The following is a 20051-nucleotide window of genomic DNA, read 5'->3' as shown; positions in this document are numbered from 1 at the left end:
CAGTGAGCCCAGATCACGCCACTGCACTCCAGCCTGGGCAACAAGAATGAAACTCCGTCTCAAAACAAAACAAAACAAAAAATAATAACAATAATAATTGTTTTTCAAGATTTAAACAGTTCTATGTTTTTCTCCTAAAACTCTCTGAGGTGGTTCACTAGCCACTTTGTGTCCGGGAGTTGACTAGTAGATGTATAATAACTGTATTATGGTACCAATACTTTGCAATTACTAGGAGTATTTTATTCCACCCCCAACTCCCACCCTGGTTTCCCCGACCCCACAAACTTGGAAAAAAGAGAAATAAAATTGCCATTTGAGAGAGTAAAACCTTAAGATTAAGATATAAGGAATCAAAACAGTGGCTTGCAAACTTTAGTGTTCATCAGAACATCCCACAGGGCTTCTTAAAATAGGTTCTGTGCCCCATTCTCAGTTTCTGCTTCAGTAGTTCTGGAGTGCGGCCTAAAAATTTGCTTTTTTTGGGTTTTTTTTGTTTTGTTTTGTTTTTTTGACAGAGTCTTGCTCTGTCACCAGGCTGGAGTGCAGTGGCATAATCTCAGCTCACTGCAACCTCCGACTCCCAGGTTCAAGAGATTCTCCTACCTCAGCCTCCTGAGTAGCTGGGACTACAGGCGTGCGCCACCATGCCCAGCTAATTTTTGTATTTTTAGTAGAGACAGGGTTTCACTATGTTGGCCAGGATGGCCTCGATTTCTTAACGTCGTAATCCACCCACCTCAGCCTCCCAAAGTCCTGGGATTACAGGTGTAAGCCACCATGCCCGGCCTAAATATTTGCATTTCTAACATGTTCCCAAGGTGATGTTGATGTTGCTGGTCTAGGGACCACCCTTCAAGAACCACTAATAGAAAGAATGGCCCAAAATATTGACAGTAAGGTGCTTGAAGGTATTAACATTCTGGTTTTATCCCTTAGGCTTGTGAAATTGATTAGTTGAGGTGGCCCATGAAAGATGCCTCTATCCTCAATGACATGATAAAAGCAGGCAGGTGCCTGAGCTCCTAAGACTGAGGTAATGAATGCCCTACTGTGAGTTCTGGAAACAGGATGCTTGCTGCTCTCTCCACAGGCAGATATTTCATTGTGACATCAGGATGTGACCCAGTATAAGAGCTGTGCCTTTTTTCCTTCCTCATATGTGACCTAGTGCTATTTCACTTATTTAAATTACTTGGCATGACTGATGACCAGATAGTTGTAGATGCATAAAAAGAGAACACTGGAGTGGAACTAGATGGAAATAACTCTGTCACTTTCAAAATCTCTGTGTGATCTGTGAGCAGTACCAGGATATAAGCTTTCAGGCAAGAAGTACTTTTCTCATCTACACATCTACAAACCTGGATTTGGCTCTCTTCTGTCAACAAACCATAAGCAACTTCTTTGAAAAAAAAAAATACAGCTTTTTCTCAGAATAGAGTTAACTGGTTATACAATAAAATTACCTGTTTTGTAGCCAAAGTCTCCATTTCTAATCGCTTTTTGTTGACATATATTTCCTGTTCAAGATGCTGCTTTGCCTTTTCTAATTCCTCAATTTTGTGATTAGCCTTCTGGTTATTTATTTCCTGCATTTTTTTCCTTTGAGACTCTTCTCTCTTTAAAGAACGATAATAAAAAATATCTCAGGCAAAAACCGTAGCAAAAAAGTACAAAAGTCCCTTTCTTTAACCAATGTACAAGAAATCACTCACTAATGGAAAAGTTGCCGTATTAAAGCTTCTCCACTTCATTCAGGTTAACTAAAAATAAATATCACTAGTCAAACTTCTTAAGAGTATTATCTAAAATGGGCTTCTGGGAACCCAAGATTTCCAATAAACCATGGAGACAGCCATGACTCAAGCGGCTAGAGGACAGAAGTTTCTCTTTATTTTTATTCCAGTAGCCATTGTCTATTATCGCCACCAACTTTTTTCTTTGTTTTTTTTTTTTTTTTTTTTTTTTGAGACAGGGTCTCACTCTGTCAAGGTTCACTGCAGCCTTGACCTCCCTGGGCTAGATGATCCTCCTATCTCAGCCTTCTGAGTAGCTGGGACTACAGTCGCATGCTACCACACCCAGCTAATGTTTTAAACTTTTTGGAGAGACCGGTTTCCCTACATTGCCCCTGGCTGGTCTTGAACTCCTGGGCTCAAGTAATCTGCCCACCTTGGCCTCCTAAAGAGCTGGGATTACGGGCATGAGCCGCCATGCTCAGCCCTGACTTATTTCTGAAAGTAAAATTAAAGAGGGCCAAGACTCACTGTGGCTTTGATTCACTAATCTCTGATCTCTCCCAGTTCCCTTATAGGGACATAATCAACTTTATAGGCAACACATCACTTGGGGTACACTGTCGGAAAAAAAAAATAAAACTAATTCTGCCTTTTACCAGTTCTGCTTCCAGTGCTTTTATTTTGCTTTCATATGCAGCTTTTTGAGAAGAAAGCTCTTGCTGAGCCATTTCTTTTGCAATCTGGATTCCTTGCATCATTTCTTCCTTTGCCTTCAACTGAGCCTCTTTTATTTCTGCTTCAAGTCTACAATGTAGCAAGATGTTTACAGGGTACATGTTAAGAATTCTTTATACATCATAATAGTTCTTAATCCTACTGAAAAGTTTTCCATTGAACGAAAGCTTCAATCTTAAAACTTGATTTCTGACATTCTATCAACAGTGTTTTTAAAATTTTCACTGGCTCTACAATTGTTTACACTCAAAATTTAAACACGCAGGACGAAAAATTGCTTATTTCTAACTTAGTTACTATTGCAGATGCCTGACATTTAAATAAAATCAGTGCTTTAGTAACTACATTATACAGAAATTTCCATTCCCAATTTTACTGAAAAAAAAGAATAAGAGTATCAAAAAGAAGGTTAGTGGATATCACAGCTAGGGAGAGAGGAGAATGGCTATTGTTTAACAAATACAGAGTTTCAGTTTGGAATAATAAAACATTTCTGGAGATGGATGATGGTGATGGTTGCACAACAATGTGAAGGCACTAGGGTGGGCACAGTGACTCACGCCTGTAATCCCAGCACTTTGGGAGGCCAAGGCAGGTGGACTGCTTGAGCTCAGGAGTTCAAGACCAGCCTGGGCAACATGGTGAAACCCCATCTCTACAAAAAAATTCAAAAATTAGCCAGGCAGGGTGGTGTGCGCCTATAGTCTCACATGCTCGGGAGGCTAAGGTGAGAGGATGGCTTGAGGCCAGGAGGCGGAAGTTGCAATGAACCAAGATCATGCCAACTGTACTCCAGCCTAGACGATAGAGCCAGACTCCATCTCAAAAAAAAAAAAAAAAAAAAAACAAAAAAAACACAAAACAATGTGAAGGTACTTAATGCCTTTGGACTATACAATTAAAAATGGCTAACATGGTAAATTTTGTGCTATTTATATTGTATTCAATTAAAAAAATTCTTTTTAAAGGGCAAAAGCAGGTTGAGGCTTCTTAAAAGGTGACAAAGCAGTTAGTCTAGCCTATAACCAGTTCTTGATTCCTCCTCCTTTCATCCTCTTTAGTCACCAGGCCTTGTCAATCTTATCTCCTTTATGTTTCCTTCCTACCTAATCACACTATATTTACCTTACTTTGATAGTCTCTTAGCTGCATTTGCAGGTTTTAAGCTTGCTCTATCTCTAATACATTCTCCAGATTTGAGTGCCGGTGATCTCTCTAAAAATGTAATTCTGATTATGAGTGTCTCACGTCTGCTCAAAATTCTTTAATGTTTCCCTTATCCTTTAAGATAAAGTCCAAACTCTTTAGCATTTTATTTGTATATACTTTACCATTTAGCTTACAAGGATACTGCTTATGCCAGAAATCCTACGATACTGCATGAACTAAAACTGGGGCACAGGGAGAAAAGAAAAACAAAAGTACACTCTCCCGGTCTTCCTCTGGCAAAATTCTAATCGTCTATTGGGATTCTCCTCTATGGGACGTCTTCTCATCTTCTAGAAACCTTCCCTGATAACTGGTCAGGGCCAGGTGTCACCCCATGAGCTTCCACACCACACAGTTCGGGACTCTTGTCAGAGAACTGTGTCATAGCACTGTTATAACTGTCAGCCCCTCGAGATGATAAATTCTTTCAGCACATGAGCTAAATTTCAATCCTTATTCTTTATATCTCCAGCATTTGGTACAGTGACAGACACATAATAGATGGTCAATATATATTTGATGAACTAATGAATGTACTAAGAGAAAAAATTATATCACTAGAAACCAGCACCCAAAGAGTTAATTACTAGAGACTGGCACAATGTGATTAACTCTGTTGTAGATCTCTCTCATACACTTACTATTTCATATCAACAGCATACTTACTGTGATCTCTGTGCCATGAGCAACTCATTTTTTGCAAATTCAAAGTCTTTTGGACCCTCACTTATAGGAGTATCTCTTCCAGATGGCCTTTTTCCTTTCTGGACTTCTACTGGATGATTAAATCTAAAATAATGATCTCCACCAAGAATCACTCGATCACCCTAAAGCACACAAAAAAATGTACTACTTGAGGTGAGTCTCAACCAAAAAATTAAATGAGAAAATTTATTATGCCCAACAATTCAATATAGTCTAGTATTAATGATAAACATAAACATCATAGCAACTAACATTTATTACTTTTTTTTTTCTTTTGGCACAGAGTCTCACTATGTCACCCAGGCTGGAGTGCAGTGGCACAATCTCAGCTCACTGCAACCTCGGCCTCACGGGTTCAAGCAATTCTCCTGCCTCAGCCTCCCGAGCAGCTGGGATTACAGGCGTGCACCACCACGCCCAGCTAATTTTTGCATTTTTAGTAGAGATGGGGTTTCACCATGTTGGTTAGGCTGGTCTCGAACTCCTGACCTCATGATCCACCCACCTTGGCCTCCCAACGTTTATTACTTTGTATATACCAAACACTGCATTAAGCACATTACACATATAGTCATATGTCTCTTAACAACAGGGATATGTTCTGAGAAGTACACTGTTAGGTGATTTCATAGTTGTGTGAATATCATGGAATGTACTTACACAAACCTGGATGGTATAGCCTACTACACACTTAGGCTATATGGCATAGCCTATTGCTCCTAGGTTACAAACCTGTACAGCATGTTACTGTACTAAATACCATAGGCAACTATAACACAATGGTAAATAATTGTATATCTAAACAGAAAAAAATACAGTAAAAATACAGTATTATAATCTTATGGGACCACTGTTACATATGTGGTCACTCATTGCCCAAAACATCACTATGAAGTGCAAGACTTTATGTTATCTCATTTACGATTCACAACAACTCAGTGAGATACATATAATCATCCCAATTTTAGGAATGAGGAAACTAAAGAGCACAAAGCTTAATAATAACAAGAGACATTCATTGAGAGCTTACTATTTGCAGATACTGTTCTAAGAACTATATACACAAATTATTATTTCAGTTAATCCTTCACTATCTCTGAAAGGCAGGATATATAGAGTCACAATAGGTCTGGGTTTGCCTGTAACACACTGCTGATGTTTGTTCTCTTGATGTAATTATTAATAATGATCTCAAAAGTGTCCTGACTTGGGTGATATTGTTTAATCACCTAGTTAAATAACTTGCCAAACGTCACAGAGCAAATGGCAAAGCCAGGATTTCAACCCTGTCTGTCTGATTCTAAAGCCTAGCTCTTTATAGGACACATAATGATGCTGTTAGTGGTCAGCTCTTCAGGTATTGATTCATATAAATGTAACTTTTGTCTTTGCACAAGAAAGCAATTAACAGGAAAAAGAATTTTTGAAATGAAAAAGTCCTTAATCTGCTTCAACACCCTTATCTTATAGAGAAAACCAGAACTCAAAGAAATTAAATGACTTATCCAAAGTCGAACAGTTTCTTATATTATAGCACCCATCCACTTACATGATGTAATACTGTGATTTCCAAAATATGTTTTCCATTTACATATGTCTTTGCTTCCCCAACTGGGATAATACTCACTGTCCCACCAAAATTTTTGATAGTACTGTTAAAATAAGAAGCACATTGTTAACAATTATAGAACACACTAAAAAGTAAGAAAAAGGCAATATGGGATAATTCTGCTTGGGCTATTCCTTTGGTGTTAAGGTTCATACCAATATGTAACAATAATTTAAAATTATTTTATTTTCCTCCAACTAGATTTTTTTTTTTTTTTGAGACGGAGTCTTGCTCTGTCGCCCAGGCTGGAGTGTAGTGATACAATCTCAGCTCACTGCAAGCTCCACCTCCTGGGTTCAAGCAATTCTCCTGCCTCAGCTGCCTGAGTAGCTAGGATTACAGGCACCCACCACCATGCCCTGCCCAGCTAATGTTTGCATTTTAGTAGAGATGGGGTTTTGCCATGTTCGCCAGGCTGGTCTCTAACTCCTGACCTCAAGTGATCCACCTGCCTCGGCCTCCCAAAATGCTGGGATTACAGGCATGAGCCACTGCATCGAGCCTCCAATTAGATTTTGAAGTTTGGTGAAAAAAGCCTGGCCTCTAGCAATCCGATCTACCTGTGGTGGGAACATTCTTCATTGGGTGTATTTTTATTATAACTTCTTTGAAAACAAAAACCTTCCCCCAAAAATTCAAAAAAAAAAAAAAAAAACTCTAGCAAAAAACATTAACATACTGCCAGTGATTTCTTATGAATAAAACAGTTTTAAGTGTTTTTTAATTTTCTAAGCTTCTGGTTTTACATATGAGCTTTACTAACAGAAAGAACAAATATTTCTCCCCTTTTGAAAAGTAGGGTACTACAGAGGAAGGAAAAACATGGAGATCAAAGTGTACTCCTTAAGACATCTAATTTACTGGATGATAAGGTGATACTGTGGAAAATCAGCTGTAAGTGCTACATATTTGAGTCTTTTTATTCAGAGAATAGGAAAGAAACTCCAAAGTCCAATTCATCTTTGGATTAACGGGATAGAAAGAAAAACTGCAACAAAAGCTGAGTCCTAACCAAAGATCTTTTTAGCTGTGGATTAGGCTCCAAGATCTGTGATTAGAGAATAATAGTTCAATTAAAGCATCTAGAGAAAAGTACATGGAAACAATAGTTCACCCTTAGGCACTACATCCCTCCTACCAGTCTAGTGTCTTATCCAGGTGAAGGTTTATACAATGTGTACTTGTTCTGATCCCTTTCCTCTCCTAATTCTATCTACTCTGCTCTCAAAATTCCATGGCCTACCATTCCGGACTCCCCACAATCTGGCTTCAACCACCAACCTCCCTCATCTGCCACTATTTTCCCATAAGAACCCCATTTCACACTTAATCAACCATATGAATACTCTGAATTTGCCTTAATGTCAGCTTTCCTCCTTTCTTTGAGTCATTCCTTCCAGATAGGACATCCTCTCCCTTCTTGCAACCATTCTTGAAGGCCCAATTTAGAGTCCTCTAAGAAGCTGTTCTTTAGGGTTTAAGTTAGAAGTCAACTCTTCCTTCTCTTCACTTTTAAGCAGTAAGTATGCCGTACTCATATAACACTTAATATGCATTAATAGATACTGAAGTTATTTTTTTCCCTTTCACATGACCAGCCTCAGCCATGAAGTTCTTTTATTCATTAAGCCTCCAAGAGCCAGTTATGTGTCAGCAATGAAGACAGACATGAAATCAGCTTTCATAAAGTTCATGGTCTAGTGAACAAGATAAACTGAGGAAGGTACGAAAAATGGAAGTAGAGAGTTAGAGGCAAGCAGGAGGCTTCCAAGTTCCTTACTGGACTCTTAACTCTTTGGGAGCATGTTCTGTATCTTTGCCACAGATGTTAATAATACTGTATTTATTTGTTAAAGAAAATAATTAATTAATAGAAGAGCAAAAGAACCTAAAGAACAAAAGGATATGCCCTAACAGATATAAAGATTCATGGCCAGGTGCAGTGGCTCACGTCTGTAATCCCAGTACTTTGGGAGGCCAAGGTGGGTGGATCACCTGAGGTCAGGAGTTCAAGACCAGCCTGGCCAACATGATGAAATCGTCTCTACTAAAAATACAAAAAACTAGCTGGGCATGGTGGCTGCTACTCAGGAGGCTGAGGCACGAGAATCGCTTGAACCCAGAAGGCGGAGGTTACGGTGAACCAAGATCACACTACTGCACTCCAGCCTGGGTGATAGAGTGAGACTCCCTCTCCAAAAAAAAAAAAAAAAAAAAAAAAAGATGTAAAGATTCATTACAGGCCGGTCGTGGTAGCTCACACCTGTAATCCCAGCACTTTGGGAGGTCAAGGTGGGCGGATCACCTGAGGTGGGAGTTTGAGACCAGCCTGGCCAACATGGTGAAACCCCATCTCTACTAAAAATACAATTAGCCAGGCGTGGTAACAGACATCTGCAATCCCAGCTACTCAGGAGGCTGAGGCAGGAGAATTGCTCGACCCCAGGAGGTTGCAGTGAGCTGAGATGGTGCCACTACACTCCAGCCTGGGCAACAGAGCAAAAATCTGAATCAAAAAATAAATAAATAAAGATTCATTACAAAGCTCAAGTAATTACGACCATGGGGTATTAGTAGGAAGAAACAGATTCTGATATATTTAGAAATTTTTTGTAGGAGCACTACAGATTCCAAAAGAAGCAATAAACTATTTAATATTTGGTACTGGGAGAAATGGCTATTCATGTGGAAAATAAATGAATTTAGATCCCTAATTCACACCAAATAAAAAATTCCAGACATTCAATAACTTAAATGTGAAAGCAAAACTTCAAAACATCTAGAAGAAAATTTAGAACATCTCTATGACCTCAATGTACAACAGTCTTTTTTTTTTTTTTTTGAGTTAGAGTCTCACTCTATTGCCTAGGGTGGAGTATAGCAGGGTCATCTTGGCTCACTGTAGCTTCCACCTCCCAGGTTCAAGTGATTCTTATGCCTCAGCCTCCCAAGTAGCTGAGACTATAGGTGCCCACCACCATGCCGGGCTAATTTTTGTATTTTCAGTAGAGATGAGGTTTCACCATGTTGGCCAGGCTGATGTTGAACTCCTGGTCTCAAGTGATCTGCCGCCTCAGCCTCCCAAACTGTTAGGATTATAGGCGTGAGCCACCGCGCCTGGCCAGAACACTCTATCTCTCTCTCTCTTTTTTTTTTTTTTTGAGACATAGTCTCGCTCTGTCACTCAGGCTGGAGTGCAGTGGCATGATGATCTCGGCACACTGCAACGTCCACCTCCTAGGTTCAAGCGATTCTCATGCCTCAGCCTCCTGAGTAGCTGGGATTACAGGCAGGCACCACCACGCCCAGAAAATTTTTTGTATTTTTAGTAGAGACGGGGTTTCACCATGTTGCCCAGGCTGGACTCAAACTCCTGAGCCCACACACCTGTGCTAGGATTACAGGCATAAGCCACCACGCCCAGCCAGAACATTCTTTCTTTAAGACATAAAAACTGACAATCATAAAGGAAAAGACTGATGCCAGGTACTACAATAAAATTAAGAACTTCAATCAATCAAAGGCACCAGAGAGAGTAAAAAGATGTTACACGTTAGAAAAAAAGATATTTATACCAAAAAGCTCACGAAGGATTGGCAACCCCTACAAATTATTAAGAAATAAGCAAATCAGTTGAAAAATCAACAAAAGATATGAAGAGGCAAGTTACAATAGTAAACAAAAATGGCCAATCAACACATGAAAAGATGTTCAACCTTATTATTAATCAAAGAAATGTAAAATGAATCCATAATGATATACTATTTAATGTTCATCAGATTGGCATAAAGTCTGACAGTACTAAGTATTGGCAAGGATGTGGAGTAACAGGTATTCTCAAGGCCAATGGGAGTAAAAATTCATTTTGGAAAATAATTTGAAATTAGCTACTAAAGTTGAATATGCACATATTCTACAACCTAGTATCTCTACTCTCAGACATACAATTTAAAAGCACTTCCTAAACTTTATAAGAGATAAACTCATACAATGGAATACTTCATAGCAGTGAAAATAAAACAGGAACCAATGTACACAAATCTTGGAAACACAATGCAGAGTCAAAAAAGTTTACATACGCTATCATTCCAACAATATATACAAGTATTCCATTCATATGAACAAAATTCACATAAAGTAACATTTTTAAATTGGTCAATCCAACCAAAAATTCTGTTATGTAAGATAGATAGTTTACTTGCATGTGCATCATTATAATTGCAAGAAAATAAATTATTCTTCAATCAACAGATCAAGTATGCCAAAACAAAAACAGGGAGAGCATTACACTGTACTTTATATTGAGAGTAACTGACCTATCATCCTTACAACACACTCAGAATGTATGTTTTTCCTGACTAAACAATGGGTTTGAAGAATTCTACCAAATGATCAGTATCAACGAATATGCCGTATGAAGGAAACCACATGTTATCAAGATATAGAACAGGTGCCTTTTCTTTTTTTTTAGAGGATTAACATACCAATGATCATCAGCAATCAGCACCCCAGATAACTGAATATCATGGCTTGAGTTTGGTTTATACTTTCCAACTGTAGTTGTTCCTTCTTTTATCATATATAGCAGCATCTCAGATAGTTGTGGATCTTCATTCAGATTAACAAGGTTTGGTAAATGATTGTCCATTTGAAACATAATTCCTGCTTTCTGGTAGAAGTCAGAAAAAGAAATTAATCTTAATCACGGTATGAAATTGTTAAATTCACCTAAAAAAATGGTCTATATTAAACATTAGAACAATTCTATATGAAGTCTCACTAAATTAAAGGTTATTTATTTATTTTTTTATTTTTATTTTTTTGAGACGGAGTCTCGCTGTGTCACCCAGGCTGGAGTGCAGTGGCACGATCTCGGCTCACTGCAACCTCTGCCTCCTGGGTTCAAACGATTCTCCCACTTCAGCCTCCCAAGTAGCTGAGACTACAGGCGCATGCCACCACGCCCGGCTAATTTTTGTATTTTTAGTAGAGATAGGGTTTCGTCATGTTGATCAGGCTGGTCTCGAACTCCTGACCTCAGGTGATCCACCCGCCTCAGCCTCCCAAAGTGCTGGAATTACAGGCGTGAGCCACCGCGCCTGGCCATAAAGGTTTTTTAGACTCTCTCCTCCTTCCTTAGAATCTCTCCTTTGAGACCTCCCTACCTTCTTTGTCCTTCACCATCCTCAGTCTACTCATACATCAATCTATCATCACCAAATTGTGTCTTCTTATTGACTGACTGTCTTTAGAATAGATCAGTTTGTTTTGTTGCATCTTCATTGCCTTCACCACAGGCCCCTGTCAACTCACACCAAAACTACGGAAGCAGCCTCTTGATCACCGTCAACAGCTTCTGTTTTCAATCCATCTTATATCCTATGCCAGGTTAATTCTCTTGAAAGGGTGCTCTCAAAATGTAAATTCCCTGGTCACTTTTTAACAGCTTCTCACTTCCTACAGGATAAAACTTAATTTCCTTGGCCTGGAAATCAAGTCCTTCATAAACTAATCATAACATATCTTTCCAATTTTATCTCCTTATGATCTCATATAAACTGCTTCCAGTAAAACTGATCTACATACCCTTTCTAAAGACAACTCAAACTTTCCTACCTTTACTTTCACAGAATTTTCTCCTCCAAGAATGTGCTCTTCCTTTTCTCTTCCTATTAAAATCTTACCCAAACTTCAAAGCCCATCTCAAATGCCACCTCTTTTATGAGATTGGATTGGCCATGCGCAAGGAATTTTCCCTCCTTCTCCTGAATTCTTATAGTACTCCCCCACTACCAATCACTTGAAATACTTTTCATTACATTAGGTTCAACCATATGAAACTGCCAGTGTTCAACAATGCTTTACCTACAAAAATGGCAATTGCTTATGGCTCAATCTACTGAAATCACATTGCATTTCAGTCTTCTATTTACGTTTTGTAAATCTCTCTCTGGATCACAAGCTCTCTGAGGGATGAAACTGTATTTAATCACCTTGGCTTCCCCTGTTCCTGAAAAGCAGACATTTAATATATATTTGTAGAACCAAAGTAAATATAACAAGATGGTTTATTCATACTTTAACTTTCCAACTAGTTTATGGGCTGGCTCTAAGCAACCAGTCTTGATCTTAACATTTCTTTATATTAATTTTCCTTACAGTATTGCTTTGTACAGAGTCAGTATATAGTAAGTATTTGAAACATTAAATTTACATGCATTGGCATATTGGCAATATTTATTTCTTGGCACATTTCTTTTATTTTCTAATCAGTTTAGAGAGTTGAAATAATACCTGTAACTCTTTTGTTTCTTGAAGTTTTCTTTTTTCAGCTTGTTCAAACTTTTCTTTCCACACTCTTTCCAAAGACAAAGAAAATAACAGAGTTAAAAACATCCAGATGTATAAGATTGAGAGTCAAGAGACAATCAATGAAAATTAGGCAACTACCTAGTAATATTTAAAATATGATAATCTGGGAGTGGGCTGCTCTATTCATAAGGAAGGTAGGAAAAATACTCAGTATCCTCTTGAGGTCCCTGCCATTCCTATGATTCCAGAGCAACACACTTAACATTTAGAGTACTGACTGTACTCTACCTTTGCATTTCTGCCATGTCTCTCTCCTGTTGATGCAGTTTCATTCTTAAGGATGTTATTTCTTGCCGACAGAGCCTGTATCGTTCAGGGTCAATATTCCGATTGTTTCTCTGAGCAGCTTTTAGCTTTGCAATTTCTGCCTTCAATTCTGAAGATTTATACAAAGATGCATTAATAATAACATTTAATATATAACAATTTCCACAGTAAGCATAATCCTCCAATCTTCTATTTCATTTGAAGTTTTAAATACAGTATTACTAAATAAAATAGAATATTGGAGAAATCAGCTCTACTTTATATAACCTATAAATCTTTACTTAGTCTTAACCTGAAATATGTTCCCATATTAATGAACTTTCCCTGTTCATAAGTAGGAAAGCTGTATAATGTACTGACCAAAGCGGAACACTTTTGAGAGGCAAAAGGGGAATTGTTAAAGTGAAAGTTTATTTAAAAAGTAAAGAAATAAAAGAATGGCTATTCACTAGGCAGAACAGCCAAGATCAAAGATTTTTCAAGCTGGAATTCAGAATATTTATTTATTTATTTATTTAGACAGAGTCTCACTGTCTAGAGTGCAGTGGTACGATCTCGGCTCATTGCAACCTCCGCCTCCCAGGCTCAAGCAATTCTCCTGCCTCAGCTTCCCGAGTAGCCAGGATTACAGGTGCCCACCACTGTGTCTGGCTAATTTTTGTATTTTTAGTAGAGACAGGGTTTCCCCATGTTGGCCAGGCTGGTCTCGAACTCCTGACCTTAAGTAGTCCGCCTGCGTTAGCCTCTCAAAGTGCTGGGATTATAGGCATGAGCCACCATGCCCGGCCCAGAATACTTATTTTTAATGAAAACAGTCCCACTTGTGAAACAGAAGGGATCCAAAAGGGAAAGGATGGACCAGGATAGACAAATCAGATTCTTCTCTGGCTCATACATCTGAAGTGTCTATCACCTTCTACTGCTAAAAAGGGCCAGAGGACAAAGGGGCATGAAAAGATGATAGTTCTACATCAGCAAAGATAAAACTGTACAAATCAAGATTTCTTGCAGGCATTAAAGTCTATCCTAAATTGATGATTACCTAGAGATAAATAGAAAGCAGTATTTAGCATAAATGAAGTTCAGCCTATACTAGAAACTCAAGCTCCAATTGCCTTTGGATCAATGAACTAAGCATGAGCAGAGCTAGTACATAAAACGTCAATGGAAGAGAGGTCATAAGAGAAAAATAGTAAATAGTTTTATTGGCATTTTGCTGCACACATCTATGACTGTGTAAATTTATTGTTTAATGCTTACTGTTTCCCCCTTACCCACACTCTGTTTTCTATGTTCTTTTTCTAATTGTTTTTCTCCTGATTACTTATTATCTGTCCTTCTACCTATCATCCTCCATCACTATAGGCTGATGACTAGAATCTATTAAAATAGGTATAGAAAAAAACCTTTGATGTTCATAAATTACATATTTTAAGACTGCAACTAATATCTGGGACTAAACTGTGGCAAAACAATTTTTAAATTCAGAGAAAATATTCACCTCTAACTAACTTAGCGTTCATATCTTCATTTACTTTAGCAATGTTGACTATTAAACGGGCTTGGTTAGCATATCTAAGTGTGCTTAATGTTTCTTCTATGTTGCTGGCAGCGGGACTAATCGTAGCAATCATTGCAGTTTTTGAATTTCCACCCAGACTTTCTTTTAACAGCCTGCAAGAAAAAAAGTCATAAGATTTTGCTTCTACAACTTAATGACAGTAATTATCTAGAAAGCACAAAACAAACTAATAGGGTATATAATACAGTATTATTATACTCTACTCAAATACCATTTAAAACTTTTCTGGTATTTGTAACTATTTCTAGATCTCATAAACATTTTTTCTCTCTTACACTTTTTATATTGTTTCAAGAGGCAATAATCTGTACAGAGATTCTAAAATGTGGTGAATCATCAAGTATTTCATGACTGTGAGCTACCATAGGGAAGGGACTACGTGTCTTGGTCATCTTTGTATTTCCAGTGCTACCACAACCTTTTGAAGCAGGTGCTCAATAAATATTGAAAATGATGAACATTGAAACAAAAATTCTATATTGTACTAAAAGCAAAATCTTTATTTTACAGAAAAAGAGTATGAGACTTAAAACATATATTAGTGCAGAATGAATGTCACTATTTTTAACTTTCATAAGACATGAAAAAAATCAGATTTTCCCTTATAGGTTTCAAGGTGGCAATCACATTGTAATAAACCAATTATAAAGACACATTACCCTCAAGTAAAGATGCAGTCCTTATCGTAACTGTATATTAATGCCTATCAGAACTGAATATTAAATCCATACAGATGTAATCTGAATGTAACATATTGAAAATTAAATATACATTCACTAATGAAAACATTTATTGAGCACCCATGTATTAGTCACTGTGTAGTAAGCAAACAAAATTATTCAACTTCTCTTTATACAACTAGCAATATGTTTGGTAGTACCATATATGTTCAAACATCAGCCACAAATAATAGTTAAGTACAAGAACAGTTATTTACACTCATATAGTACATATTATGTATTAAGAATTGTACACTAATAATCTAATTCTCACTTACCCCTAAAAGGTATTGATTTTATTCCTATTTTACAGATGAGGAAACAGGCTAGAATATTAAGTAATTTGCCCAAAGTCACAGAGCTTGTAAGATGCTGAGCTGAGATTCAAATCCAGGTAGTTTGGCTCTAGAATTCATAATGCTTACCACCTTTCTCCATCCCAAAGTTAATGAAGTCAGTCTATCATTCTTTTCCCCATAGTATTCACTATATTTTATACAATTCTTTATACTTCAAAAGATACTTGCCATGTAAGAACAGATTCACGATAAGGAATAAAAACACTCCTTTGGTTTGCTTGTTCCGAAAGTGCAGATATAACTTTTCCCAAAGTTAGCAAGGACTTATTAATACTCACACCTTCCTGCATGCAAGAAAAAAAAAATTTTTAACTTAAAATACTTCTCAGCAAGAAATTTATTTCACAAAATATATTTCTCCCCTCATATAATTACTGAGTAAATACTTTTTTACTTTCTTTTTTTTTGAGACAGAGTCTCACTCTGTTGCCCAGGCTGGAGTGCAGTGGCACAAACATGGCTCACTGTAGCCTCGACCATCCAGGCTCAAGCAATCCTCCCACCTGAACCAAGTAGCTGGGACTACAGACACATGCCACAATGCCTGTCTATAAATACTTTTTTCTATAAACTACCAACTTTCTTATGACTCAAACGTATTTTCTTTAAAAATTAATCATAACCAAAAAGTGCGTATCTCTTTTTCAACCACAGCAATGCAGTCTATAAACTGCAGATAAAGATATATTTGGGGAGGTTAAGCGTATTCAGTTTGTATTCTCCTTAAAATGATGACCTCAGGAATAAATTTCATCAAAAGGAGAAAAAGCATTCCATTTACCTTTAGTCGATCTCCATTAGTGTGAGCCGTAGAGCAGCGCTCACTGCCTGCCAGATCTATTAGGTTAATTCGACTTGTTATTCTGTGATCATGTTCTTCCCCTTCCACAAATTCTGTCTACAGCAAAATGATATTAAATTAAATTAATTTAAGTTCTATGACTTTCAATCAATATAGGTTTTTTTAAAGGGAAAGCTGTAAAAGATTACACATCACTCTTTTATTTTTTAAATAGTCCCTTCTTTTTTTTTGAGACAGGGTCTCACTCTGTCACCCAGGCTGGAGTGCAGTGGCATGATCACGGCTCACTGCAGCCTTGATCTCCTGCGTTCAAGCAATTGTCCCACCTCGGGCTCCCAAGTAGCTGGGACTACAAGCACATGCTGCTACACCGGCTACTTTTTTTTATTTTTTTAGTACAGACAAGGTCTCGCTGTGTTGCTCAGACTGGTCTCAAACTCCTGAGCTCAAGTGATCCTCCTGCCTCGGCCTCCTAAAGTGCTGGGATTACAGGCGTGAGCCACTGCACCTGGCCTAAGATCATCCCTTCATGAATCTGTGACAATTTATAACACAAAAATATTCACACGGTCTACTGAAAAGAATATATTGAGCAGTGGATAGATTATGCCAAAATAAAATAAATTACTTCAAAGAGATTAAAATCCATAACCACTCAGTTATATTAAGGAAATAACAATAAATAAAGAAAAAGTTTAATGCACAAAGATGTTGCTTATCCCAGCATTATAATAGCAAAACATTTAAAAATAATATAAATGTCCAACAGTAGAGAAAAACTTGAAGAACTTTAATAGTTAATGGAATATTATATAGCTATTAAAAATTATTTTATAAAAATTTTAATAACATAAAATTGTTACAGATTTTAACAGTGTGATTTTAAGTGAATTTAATTGTGATGGTAAAAAAATTGAAAGACTATATACCAAAATGTTTAGAGGGGTTTATCTGAATGGTGGAACCTATGGCTAAATTTTAAAAAATCTTTGGCTTTCTGATGTTTTTCTAAATACTCTGCATAATTACTATATATGAAAATATACTATCATATATTGATATGATCATATCAATGTTATCATGATAACAAGCATCTATTATTGATTTAAAAATCTGGTAAATAGTATACTGCCATAAGTCATTTGGTCATTGACCAAAAGTCATTGAAACTAAGGCATATTTCCTACAATCAAATTAAGTTTATATATTTATATGACTGTACTTTTACCTTTTGATTTAAAGAAGACAATAAGAAAAACATGAAACTTAAATGTATTTACTATCTTGCCTGTGGAAAAAAAATACCTTGGTCTGGGTGATCACCAGGGTGAAAACTGAATGAGATCAGGAACTTTTTAAAAAAAAACTTTGGTCTGGGTTATCACCAGGGTGAAAACTGAAAGAGATCGGGAACTTTTAAAAAAAATACCTTGGTCTGGGTCATCACCAGGGTGAAAACTGAATGAGATCGGGAACTTTTATCATTCATACCAGTAGCAGCAGTAGCTCTTTGTTTATTTCCCAATTCTAGCCAACTCTTATAAGAAAAAAGGAAGGAAGATCAGATCAGCAGACTGTAACTCAATGATATAAAAATTAAGAGAGACAACATACACACATTTGTAATTCAGATCAGCAGACTGTAACTCAATGATATAAAAATTAAGAGAGATAACATATACACATTTGTAATTTATAAAATGAAATGAGTAAATATTTATCTTTTAATAATTTGTATTCCCATTGCCTTTTTTTCTGTCATAGAAATCTGAGGCAGGAAATAATAACTTTAAAAGGCTGTTTCCATAACTCTAAGCTTACATGAAGGTCAACATTTTTAATAAAGAAGAGCAATTATTTTGATTAAAACTTAATAAAATCGGTTTGTGATAAATTAAGGAAACTAACCTTTTATTTGTAAAACAGCAATTAAGAAAAAATATTCTTATAAATATTTAGGATTATGCTCTTTCTATCTAGTGAAAAGAAAACAAAATCAATCTTACCTGGATATCAGCGTAAGAACTGACAATGTTCCTATTTTTAAGAAGTGAAAAGACAAAATCAATTTTACTGATGATTATACTCTTGTTCTCATAAAACAATAACATTTCAATTACATATTTACGCTGAAGATCACAATGGACTAATTCATGAATATTATTTTACTGATTCTCCCAGAATCTTTTATTTTCCCCATTCTTGAAGGACAGGAAATAAAATAATGCTTTAATTTTAACAAAAAGTATGATTTTTCTTAATACAATGAAGCACCTTAGCATCCTAATATTCAAGTCTAAGTCACAATACCAAAAGATATACTTTAACACATATGTATATGCATAGGTATATTTATATGTGGGTGTATATGGGTCCCAATACAATCCCAGATGTATTAAATGCAGCTGAGTTAATACTTAATAACTTTTCCTTTCCTTTAAGAAAGCATTTGCAGTGTTGGAAAAAAAAGTAAATGACTCCTAGCATGCATCAAACTCTTAACTCTTCTTAGTACCCTCTTCCCTGTCTAGCTTAGAGTCATAGGTATAAAAAGCAGGTTGAGAGGGAAGATTAAATTAATGATGAAAGGAAGGGGTAAAAGAAAGAAAAAGCAAATATTTACTTCATACTCAGTATAATGAATACTCCATGGCAGACACTTTACAGGTATTATGAAAGACACATGCAAGTATTAAAACAAGTAACTAACACTCTATGGAAAGAGAGGGAAAACCTAATTGGACAATATCAAGGGTAGAAGGCTAAATAAATAGTTACCCAGGGTTTCAAAGTTAGGAAGGCCAATGAGAATACAATAAAGATTATGGGAGAGTAACATTCACTCTATTCATTTGTTTTATCCTCTTTGCCCTTGCTGAGCCAAATACTTACATTGACAGTGCTTCAACATATGGTCCATAAACAGGATGTTCCCTCACTCTCAGCTAGAAGAAGCAAATACATGCATCATTAGGAGTATGACAAATATTTCATGTAACTTGAAATGATCACTTTTTCTACATCTTGAGTTTAAGGTAAGAGATTTGTCTTTATTTTATCCAGGAAAAAAAACACCCAAAAACTCTCACAAAAACAAATCTGTAAGGCATTAGAAAACAGCTTCAATATAATATGCAACAATATATTGTAGCATCAAGTCTTACTAGTTTTTTTATTCTTAAAAAACTGCTATTAGAATTGTCTAATAGACAATAATTAGAACAATATATTAGAACAATATATTTTAGCATCAGATGTCTTACTAGTTTTTTGTTTGTTTGTTTGTCTGTTTTGAGACAGAGTCTTGCTCTGTGGCCCAGGCTGGAGTGCAGTGGTGCAATCTTGGCTCAGTGCAACCTCTGCCTCCTGGGTTCAAGCGATTCTCCTACCTCGGCCTTCTGAGTAGCTGAGATTACAAGACAGTGCCACCACACCAGCTAACTTTTGTATTTTCAGTAGAGGAGTTTCACCATGTTGGCCAGGCTGGTCGGGAACTCCTGACCTCAAGTGATCCGCCCACCTCAGCCTCCCAAAGTACTGGGATTGCAGGCGTCAGCCACCATACCCAGCTTGTCTTCCTAGTTTTTCAGTAAGACATTTGAATGTTAAATCTTGCAGTAGCTATGATTTATATACTTTTAAATGCTCTCTAAAACATATTCATTAAATTTCAGACATTAAAATTTTTCTTTATTGTTACATTATACATTTTCAACTGTGTGACCAGAAGCTTTAAACATATAGAAATCATAGAAGCAAATGTCAAGTTTTGTTTAAGTTTCTTGATGTTGCCAATAGTAAACTGCACAAACATGGGCAAGTGAAGAAGACAGCTGACTTCCTTTTTTTTCTTGAGATGGAGTCTCGCTCTGTCGCCAGGCTGGAGTGCGGTGGTGAAATCTCAGCTCACTGAAACCTCTGCCCCCGGGTTCAAGCGATTCTCCTGCATC

At 36.8% G+C, this 20051-nt stretch overlaps 1 protein-coding gene across 9 annotated transcripts in view; it reads right to left on the bottom strand.

The window, feature by feature from the left end:
- Positions 1 to 20051, bottom strand: part of KIF14 (kinesin family member 14) — a 68379-nt gene that overhangs the window by 35413 nt on the left and 12915 nt on the right. For all 9 annotated transcript variants that reach the window (XM_055367846.2, XM_063709778.1, XM_019028480.4 and 6 more), the window contains 13 exons: positions 18994 to 19046; positions 18108 to 18138; positions 17531 to 17638; positions 16081 to 16197; positions 15468 to 15583; positions 14141 to 14313; positions 12601 to 12748; positions 12295 to 12358; positions 10485 to 10669; positions 5941 to 6043; positions 4353 to 4513; positions 2399 to 2546; positions 1470 to 1622 (listed from right to left, as the gene is read on the bottom strand). In XM_055367846.2, the coding sequence (XP_055223821.2) occupies positions 1470 to 1622; positions 2399 to 2546; positions 4353 to 4513; positions 5941 to 6043; positions 10485 to 10669; positions 12295 to 12358; positions 12601 to 12748; positions 14141 to 14313; positions 15468 to 15583; positions 16081 to 16197; positions 17531 to 17638; positions 18108 to 18138; positions 18994 to 19046 (1560 nt within the window). The remainder of the gene's footprint in view (positions 1 to 1469; positions 1623 to 2398; positions 2547 to 4352; positions 4514 to 5940; positions 6044 to 10484; positions 10670 to 12294; positions 12359 to 12600; positions 12749 to 14140; positions 14314 to 15467; positions 15584 to 16080; positions 16198 to 17530; positions 17639 to 18107; positions 18139 to 18993; positions 19047 to 20051) is intronic.

Source organism: Gorilla gorilla, chromosome 1 (genome assembly GCF_029281585.2).
Source record: "Gorilla gorilla gorilla isolate KB3781 chromosome 1, NHGRI_mGorGor1-v2.1_pri, whole genome shotgun sequence".
Taxonomy (NCBI): Eukaryota; Metazoa; Chordata; class Mammalia; order Primates; family Hominidae; genus Gorilla; species Gorilla gorilla.
Note: the sequence above shows the minus strand (reverse complement) of the source record. Positions and strands in the feature narration are given on the sequence as shown.